At 45.6% G+C, this 9,832-nt stretch overlaps 1 protein-coding gene across 1 annotated transcript; it reads left to right on the top strand.

The window, feature by feature from the left end:
• Nucleotides 1–7,982: 7,982 nt before the first annotated feature.
• LOC127334368 (B3 domain-containing protein Os04g0386900) lies at nucleotides 7,983–9,544 on the top strand. Its single transcript, XM_051360811.2, has 4 exons — nucleotides 7,983–8,117; nucleotides 8,294–8,384; nucleotides 8,503–8,696; nucleotides 8,976–9,544. Exons 1-4 carry the CDS (start codon nucleotides 8,115–8,117, stop codon nucleotides 9,279–9,281), a joined length of 594 nt encoding a protein of 197 aa, XP_051216771.1. The 5' UTR covers nucleotides 7,983–8,114; the 3' UTR covers nucleotides 9,282–9,544.
• The last annotated feature ends 288 nt before the right edge of the window (nucleotides 9,545–9,832 follow it).

Below are 9,832 nucleotides of genomic sequence, written 5' to 3'. Positions count from 1 at the left end.
AATGGTGGCAAGTTAAGCATATCATAGAGTTTCTTAGGCATAAAAGAAATACTTGCACCAAGATCACATAAAGCATTACAATCAAAATCATTGAGCTTCATTTTAATGATAGGCTCCCAACCATCTTCCAACTTCCTAGGAATAGAAGTTTCAAGTTTTAATTTCTCTTCTCTAGCTTTTATGAGAGCATTTGTAATATGTTTTGTAAAGACCAAGTTTATAGCACTAGCATTAGGACTTCTAGCAAGTTTTTGTAAGAACTTAATAACTTCAGAGATATGACAATTATCAAAATCTAAACCATTATGATCTAAAGCAATGGGATCATTGTCCCCAATATTCTGAAAAATTTCAGCACTTTTATCACAAATATTTTCAGCAGTTTCAGGCAATTTTGCATGCTTTGCATTAGGAGTAGAAACATTGCCAACACCAATTATTTTACCATTGATAGAAGGGGGTTTAGCAACATGTGAAGCATTAACATTACTAGTGGTGGTAATAGTCCAAACTTTAGCTACATTATTCTCTTTAGCAAGTTTTTCTTCTCTTTCCCACCTAGCATGCAATTCAGCCATCAATCTAATATTTTCATTAGTTCGAACTTGGATAGCCTTTGCTGTAGCAAATGACTTAATATCTTTAGTTTCATTAGGCATAACTTTCAATTTTAAAAGATCAACATCAACAGCAAGAGTATCAACCTTAGAAGCAAGAACATCAATTTTACCAAGCTTTTCCTCAACAGATTTGTTAAAAGCAGTTTGTGTAATAATAAATTCTTTAAGCATGACTTCAAGACCAGATGGTACACTCATATTATTGTTGTAAGAATTACCATAAGAATTACTATAACCATTACTATTATTAGAAGGATATGGCCTATAGTTGTTACCAAAATTATTCCTATAAGCATTGTTGTTGAAATTACTATTTTTAATGAAGTTCACATCAACATGCTCTTCTTGAGCAACCAATGAAGCTAAAGGAACATTATTAGGATCAACATGAGATCTACCATTAACAAGCATAGACATAATAACATCAATCTTATCACTCAAGGAGGAGGTTTCTTCAACATAATTTACCTTCTTACCTTGTGGAGCCCTTTCAGTGTGCCATTCAGAGTAATTGATCATCATATCATCAAGAAGCTTTGTTGCGGCACCCAAAGTGATGGACATAAAAGTACCTCCAGCAGCTGAATCCAATAGGTTCCTCGAAGAAAAATTCAGTCCTGCATAAAAGGTTTGGATGATCATCCAAGTAGTCAGTCCATGGGTAGGGCAATTCTTTACCAAAGATTTCATTCTTTCCCATGCTTGGGCAACATGTTCATTATCCAATTGTTTAAAATTCATTATGCTACTTCTCAAAGATATAGTTTTAGCAGGAGGATAATATCTACCAATGAAAGCATCTTTACATTTAGTCCATGAATCAATACTATTCTTAGGCAAAGATAGCAACCAATCTTTAGCTCTTCCTCTTAAGGAGAAAGGAAACAATTTCAATTTTATAATGTCCCCATCTACATCCTTATACTTTTGCATTTCACAAAGTTCAACAAAATTATTAAGATGGGCAGCAGCATCATCAGTGCTAACACCAAAAAATTGCTCTCTCATAACAAGATTTGGTAAAGCAGGTTTAATTTCATAAAATTCTGCTGTAGCAGCAGGTGGAGCAATAGGTGTGCATATGAAATCATTATTATTTGTGCTAGTGAAGTCACACAACTTAGTGTTCTCAGGAGTATTCATTTTAGCAGTAGTAAAAATAAGTAAAGCAAACTAAATTAAGTAAAGTAAAACAAGTAACTAATTTTTTGTGTTTTTGATATAAAGAAAGCAAACAAAACAGAAAATAACATAAAGTAAAGCAAGATAATAAACAAAGTAAAGAGATTGGATGTGGGAGACTCCCCTTGCAGCGTGTCTTGATCTCCCCGGCAACGGCGCCAAAAAACAGTTGCTGGCGTGCAGTTGACGTGGGAGTTAGAAATCTTTGTGGTGTAACTTTTCTTCAGTTCCCCGGCTACGGTACCAGAAAACAGTCTTGATGGCGCGTGATGCACACGTCCGTTGGGAACCCCAAGAGGAAGGTGTGATGCGCACAGCAGTAAGTTTTCCCTCAGAAAGAAACCAAGGTTATCGAACCAGTAGGAGATGAAGGCCACGTGAAGGTTCTTGGTGGAGGAGTGTAGTGCGGCGCAACACCAAGGATTCCGGCGCCAACATGGAACCTACACAACACAATCAAAATACTTTGCCCCAACTTAACAGTGAGGTTGTCAATCTCACCGGCTTGCTGTAAACAAAGGATTAAACGTATGGTGTGGAGAATGATGTTTGTTTGCAAAGAACAGCAGAGAACAATGATTGCAGTAGATTGTATTCAGATGTAAAAGAATGGACCGGGGTCCACAGTTCACTAGTGGTGTCTCTCCAATAAGAAATAGCATGTTGGGTGAACAAATTACAGTTGGGCAATTGAAAAATAGAGAGGGCATAACAATGCACATACATATCATGATGACTAATATGAGATTTACTTAGGGCATTACAACAAAGAACATAGACCGCTATCCAGCATGCATCTATGCCTAAAATGTCCACCTTCGGGTTAGCATCCGCACCCCTTCCAGTATTAAGTTGCAAACAACAGACAATTGCATTAAGTACTGTGCGTAATGTAAACAATACAAGTATCCTTAGACAAAGCATTGTTGTTTTATCCCTAGTGGCAACAACACATCCATAACCTTAGAACTTTCTGTCACTGTCCCAGATTCAATGGAGGCATGAACCCACTATCGAGCATAAATACTCCCTCTTGGAGTCACAAGTATCAACTTGGCCAGAGCCTCTACTAGCAACGGAGAGCATGCAAGATCATAAACAACACATATATGATAGATCAATAATCAACTTGACATAGTATTCCATATTCATCGGATCCCAACAAACACAACATGTAGCATTACAAATAGATGATCTTGATCATGATAGGCAGCTCACAAGATCTAAACATGATAGCACAAGAGGAGAAGACAACCATCTAGCTACTGCTATGGACCCATAGTCCAAGGATGAACTACTCACGCATCAGTCCGGAGGCGATCATGGTGATGTAGAGTCCTCCAGGTGATGATTCCCCTCTCCGGCAGGGTGCCGGAGGCGATCTCCTGAATCCCCCGAGATGGGATTGGCGGCGGCGACGTCTCTGGAACTTTTCTCGTATCGTGGCTCTCGGTAATAGGGTTTTCGCGACGGAGAGAATAAATAGGCGAAGGGGCAGAGTCGGGAGGCGCTCGAGGGGCCCACACCCTAGGGCGGCGCCCCCCCCCCCTCTTGGCCGCGCCGCCAGGTGGCGTGGGGCCACCTTGGTTCCTCTTCGTCTCCTCTTCAGACTTCTGGAAGGCTCCGTGGAAAATAAGACCGTGGGCTTTTGTTTCGTCCAATTCCGAGAATATTTCCTGTGTAGGATTTCTGAAACCAAAAACAGCAATGAAAAGCGGCGCTTCGGCATCTTGTTAATAGGTTAGTGCTGGAAAATGCATAATAATGATATAAAGTGTATATAAAACATGTGAGTATTGTCATAAAACTAGCATGGAACATAAGAAATTATAGATACGTTTGAGATGTATCACCCATCGTCTAGCAAGAAGAGAAAGGAACCTTGAAATTCATGAACACACACATGACAAGGTCCTTGGTGATTTAAGTGCAAGTGTTTCCACAAGAAGGAAATTGGCTAGCTTTAGCAATCATCATGCTTATATCTCCTTAGTGGAACCCAAGAAAGTATTTGAAGCCCTTGAAGATTCGGATTGGTTGGAAGCTATGCAGGATGAACTCAACAACTTCAAGCGCAACAAAGTGTGGACCTTAGTAGAGAAGCCAAAGGGGTGCCGCAATGTTATAGGCACTAAATGGATTTTCAAGAACAAGTAAGATGAGTTTGGAAATGTTGTGAGGAACAAGGCAAGATTGGTGGCCCAAGGTTTCTCTCAAGTTGAAGGAATTGACTTTGGAGAAACTTATGCTCCCGTGGCTTGCCTTGAGTCCATCCGTATCCTTCTTGCTTATGCATCGCATCATAACTTTAAGTTACAACAAATGGATGTGAAAAGTGCATTTCTTAATGGTCCTTTGCATGAAGAGGTTTATGTTAAGCAACCCCCGGGGTTTGAGGATCTCAACTTTCCTAACCATGTCTATAAGCTTGATAAAGCACTTTATGGTCTCAAACAAGCTCCTAGAGCTTGGTACGAGCACCTTAAGGAATTGTTGATAGACCGTGGATTTGATGTTGGGCTAATCGATCCCACTCTTTTTACGAAGATGGTCAATGGGGAGCTTTTCGTTTGCCAATTATATGTTGATGATATTATCTTTCGCTCTACTAACAAAGCTTTCAATGATGAATTTTCAAAGATTATGACCGATAGGTTTGAGATGTCTATGATGGGAGAGATGAAGTTCTTTCTTAGTTTTGAGATCAAGCAATTGAGAGAAGGGACCTTCATCAATCAAGCAAAATATCTCCAAGACATGCTCAAGAGGTTCAAGATGACCGAGATGAAGGGTGTGGCCACTCCTATGGTTACCAAATGTCATCTTGCACTTGATCCCAATGGTAAAGAGGTGGATCAAAAGGTATATCGCTCCATGATTGGATCCTTGCTTTACCTTTGTGCATCTAGACCGGACATAGTGTTGAGTGTTGGTGTGTGTGCAAGGTATCAATCTTCTCCTAAGGAGAGTCACATGTTGGCTCTCAAAAGAATCTTTCGATACTTAGTTGATACCCCAAGATATGGTATTTGGTACCCTAAAGGCTCAAGCTTTATTCTCAATGGATACACCGATGCGGATTGGGCGGGAGACAAGGATGATAGGAAATCAACTTCCTGGGCTTGCCAATTCCTTGGTAGGTCCTTGGTGTGTTGGTCTTCTAAGAAGCAAAATTGTATATCTCTCTCCACCGCCGAAGCCGAATATGTTGCCGCCGCAAGTGGATGCACTCAATTGTTATGGATGAGGCAAACTTTAAAGGAATACGGTGTCATTTGTGACAAAGTGCCTCTATTATGTGACAATTAAAGTGCCATCAAGATTGCCTATAATCCGGCGCAATATTCTTTGCATGAACATTGAGATCCACAAGGAGAACTTTGAGGCCAACCGTCAGCATTCTGAGATTCAGCATACTTAGGCGGTCATTCTTCACAAGCTCAGTGGTGAGCAAGGACCTCCGCCTCAGCCTTCAGTTCACCCAGGTTACAGTGGGTGGCACTCTTCTCAGGTTCCTTGGAATGATCTTGAGCAGTGCATTCAGCAGGCCGTCTTCACTCGTGACTCTCCTCCTGCCGCTGACACCGAAGATGAGTACCAATCCGAAGAGGAATCCGAGTGATCTCCATGGGGCGAGTAGCATCGCGCTTTTCCCCTTTTTAGCGTCTCGATGCCAAAGGGGGATAAGTGTTCTATTAGGTCTTCTCTCGGGGATTTGCATGGTTAGGGCACAAGCATATGCGTTTATCATTCTTTTATTGCTTGTGTCCTCCTTTATGTCGTTTATTTGAACTATTTGACTTGTTGGTTTGTTTGTTCAAAACTATGTGTTGTGTGGTTGTGAGACATTGTTAAGGTTTTCAGATTTCTATATGTTGAGATCAAGGTTTATTATATGGTGTGTGATGTTATATATCCGGTATTATATATCTCCATATGGGTATGATTTCTATCACCTTGTCTCAACTTCATATATTTCTATGTCTCTTGTTTGAGCTCATGTTGGATACCACTTGTGTTGAGGCACCTCGCACCTATATGTTGTGTATTTGTATTCAAATGCAAATTACTTATATGCACACATGTAGGGGGAGTGCCTCTATGTTTTGCCAACATGCTTGCTCTCTATAGTGATTTTCTTGCAAATCCGTATATTGTCATCAAACACCAAAAAGGGGGAGATTGAAAGAACATCTCTCACAATATGTTTTGTGTGTTTGATCTCAATGTATGTGATACACTAATGTTTGATGAAGTGGTGCAAGGATTATATAGATACATGTATATGAGTGACTTGTGTGGAAAAACGAGCCAAAAGGAAGCTGTAACAGGATCACCAGGCCGGATAATCCGGGCCGGATATTTGCAAAATATCTGGCCCCCAAATTTTGTCTAAGGACTCAAGACATTTCGGCTCAGTACTGCCCCGGACATTTGGCCGGATTTTTGACCGGAAATTCTCCAGGCCGGACATTTTGGATCGGATAATCCGGTCCGGATATTTGCAAAATATCCGGCCCCCAAATTTTGGCTAAGGACCAGAGGCGACGCGGCTCAGTACTTCCGTAGCATCAAGCCGGATTTTTGGCCGATTTTTCTCCAGGGCCAGATTTTCTGGGGGGGGGGGGGGGGGGGATTAACCGGCCCCAACTCAGGCCGGATTATCCGGCCCTCGAAAGTCACCAACGGCTGGATTTTGGCAGGGGGTATTTATACCCCCCTTCTTCTTCCTTCCTCCTTGCTCAATCATTGGAAAAATTCTGCCAAGCCTCACCACCATTAGAGCCACCTCAAGAACTCAAGATTTGCAAGATCTCCTCCCTCACCCAACCAAAGCTCTTGATTTTTGGAGATTCGAAGGAGAAGACACCGATCTACATCCTCACCGAAGCGATTTACATTTCACCCTCATATGCTTGAGGGCTCTCTTGCTAGTGTTCCTCTTTGGATCCCTAGTTGATTGTTGTTGATGTTTTGTTGTTGATTGTTGTGTTGTTACAGATTTGGGAGCCTCCAATTTGGTTGTGGATGTGTGCCCCAAGAACCTTGTAAATGCCCGGTTTCCTCCTCGAGGAAATCCCTTAGTGGAAGTGGGCTAGGCCTTCGTGGCGTTTCTCACAGGAGATCCGAGTGAAGCCTTCGTGGCTGTTGGTTTGGCTTTCGTAGCAACCACACTCCTCCAAACGTAGACGTACCTTCTTGCAAAGGAAGGGAACTACGTGAATCATCTCCGTGTCTCCGCGTGCTCCACTCTCGGTTACCTCTATCCTATTCTATCTCATATATATTGCGTAGCTATATCTTGCTTAGTAGTTAACCTTGTCATATTGGTAAATTCACTTAGTTGCATATCTAGAGAATTTACCTTTGTGTCAAGACTAAATTGAAAAAGAACTAAAAATTGGTTAGCACCTATTCACCCCCCTCTAGGTGCGGCATACGATCCTTTCACCCTCGCGACACAATGTCGAAGTCCTCAACACTGTCAAGCTCTCGGGGCCGCTGCCCCAACATCCAACTAACCCACCACACCCGGCGCAGAGACCACCAACACCACCTTCCGGGACCGCCATCCCGACATACCGCCGATCGCACTCGGAGCCACGACGCCGCACGACTCGGCAACCCACAGCCCAAGCTGCACAGAGCATGCCGCTCGCAGACCACGGACATCACGCCATCATCCGGGGCCGCCGCCCCGACATACAAACCGACCGTCCCCTCTAGGACGCATCAGTACGAGCCGACTACCCTGCCGCCCTCGCGGCCAAGATTGCCACCCAAGCCGTGACAAGCCACAACCACACACCATATAGTTGCAGCTGCACTGCCCTCCGAGGCCGCCGCCCCGGTGCACCACATCCTGTTCGAGGCTGCCGCCTCGACATCCTCAAACCCTGCTGGCACGATGACATTGGACGGCAAACGAAGCATCCGCTGCCCAACAAGGTCGTGCTCTCCAAGACGACGTCTCCAAGGAGGAAGCGATGGAGACCGACGCCATCGCCCGCTCCGGTCGAGGCAGGAACTTGGGTTTTCACCTGAAGAGCATGAAACCTTCGTGGCAAGGGAGGTAGGAGCCCTACGGCGATGCCTCCAAGGAGGGGCACGACATCCAGGGACGCCGCCAAAGCCGGCACCGACTCAAGTCGGAGCTGAGTTTTCACTCGGAGGTGCCATTCGTGTGGTATCATACTTGCTTCAGCTGTATCCCAGAAGTCATACGGAGCAACGGAGGTGCCATTGTGCCGTGTGACAGGCTTTTGGCTTCTCCTCCTCTCTTCCATCCCGTCGCCCTCTCCAAATCCAGCAATGGTAAGCATCCACCACATAATCCAATCCCTGTACTGCCCACCCTCTCCATCTCTCCTTGCAAGATCCACTTGGCCTTCTTCAGTTCTTCTTCAATCCCAAACCAGGAAAGCATCTGCCCTGGTACTTGCCTTATCTGTTACTGTGGTCTGATTTCTGCATGCTGTATCGATCTTCAGGCAGAGCCGATGCCACCCGATTCCAGTACCGCGATCACTCCTCCCCTCAATCCGAGCCACGATTACTCCAAGGAATCACGCGGCATCGCAGGTAATCCCTTCGATCAAAGATATCTGCCTTCGTTTATCCCCCTTCAGCTACCTGCAACTGCAAATGCTCCTTGAGAAAACCAGCATGGATCGATGGCCTGCTCTTGCGATGCATGCAGGCTCTAAGGATCACGGAGTGGCCAGCTCCACGGGGGGCATTTCTGCAGGTCGTCCTGATGATCCTGATCTGCAGTCGGGGAAGGCGCGGGTGGAGACGGAGAAGACGCAGCCCTGCAGGATCGTCCCTCTTTCAGGGAAGCCGTACTTCGCATGTGTGCTATGCAAGTCACATGTTCAGGCCCCATTTCAAGTGGTAAAACGACGCTATAAAATCACAGCTAGGCCTCGGTGTTGGCATAGATCTGATTCAGTAGCTAGTTTACTCTGAACTTGCTGTCCAGGAAGGAGTCACTTCGTTCTGAATTAAAAAAAAAAGATTTGTCACTACAACTTAAGTCGATGCGTCACTGAAGTTCCCTTGTACCACTAAATTTTCGTTCTGGTTGCAGATTTGTAATTTCAGTTTGTACTTGACTGTTTAGTTTGTCCTGACATTTGCCTATCTGGTTTTCTTGCATGTCGGTCTGTTCAGGTGGTTCCAAGGTCGTTGGCGTCGTTCCTCCCATCGAAGTCGACGCCGGCGACCCTGATGTGGCAGGGCCGGTCCTGGGAGATGCGGTTCACCGGCGGGCGGCTCATCCAGCGGCTTGATGCAGGATGGAAGAGTTTCGCGCTGGACAACGCGCTGAGGCTCGGCGACGGGTGTGTGTTCGAGCTGGAGACGGCTGACGGCGAGAGCGTCGTGTTCAGGGTTCAGGTGCTCCGAGCCGAGATCCCGGCGGGGATCCGGGAGAGGGCCGGCGGGTACACGGCGTCTAGCCCGCTCCTGCTAGACTAGCGGCGTAACCGTAGCGTATGCACCTATGCAGCCTACTGACAATCTGCCATGCCATGTCGTGTTGGAATTTGGAGCTTGGACCTGAGCTCGTCCCGAGAACAAAGACACAATGGATTGGACTGGTCGAGCCATGTATGTTAGTGTAGTGCTTATCTAAATCAGTGTATCGGAAATATAAGCTGCAAGAGATGAGATCGCGCATCTCCTAAACGGCACCGGATAGAGTGTTTGAGGATGAGTTTTGTTCGTGTCGTGTTGTGTTTGGGAAACTTCGCTCCCTAGTTGCGTTCTCCAAAGCAAATAATTCGCATTTTGAATTGCTGCTTCACGAAACGGTTTTGCTCTCTCGGGTCGCCCCTCCAGGCGACTGAGAGGGCGAAACCCTAGCCCGCCGCCGCCGCCCCTCCCCCCTCCAGGATCTCCTCGTCGCCCCCCAAGGCGCCGCCGGGCTAAGCCCGCGACGCCGGTGAAGGGGGCGGCGGGGATCTGGGCGCCCGCCTCCCCGCGCGTTCGCTAGCTAGAGGATCTCGCGCCGGTTTTGCTGTGGTCGA

This window comes from Lolium perenne, chromosome 2 (assembly GCF_019359855.2).
Source record: "Lolium perenne isolate Kyuss_39 chromosome 2, Kyuss_2.0, whole genome shotgun sequence".
NCBI lineage: Eukaryota > Viridiplantae > Streptophyta > Magnoliopsida > Poales > Poaceae > Lolium > Lolium perenne.
This window is presented reverse-complemented; position numbering and strand designations above follow the sequence as displayed.

What these genes read in the sequence shown, in the direction of transcription:
- LOC127334368 (XM_051360811.2), top strand. An exon ending in GGAATCACGCGGCATCGCAG is followed by an intron (nt 8,385 to 8,502) that starts GTAATCCCTTCG and finishes CGATGCATGCAG; the next exon opens with GCTCTAAGGATCACGGAGTG. An exon ending in TTCAGGCCCCATTTCAAGTG is followed by an intron (nt 8,697 to 8,975) that starts GTAAAACGACGC and finishes CGGTCTGTTCAG; the next exon opens with GTGGTTCCAAGGTCGTTGGC.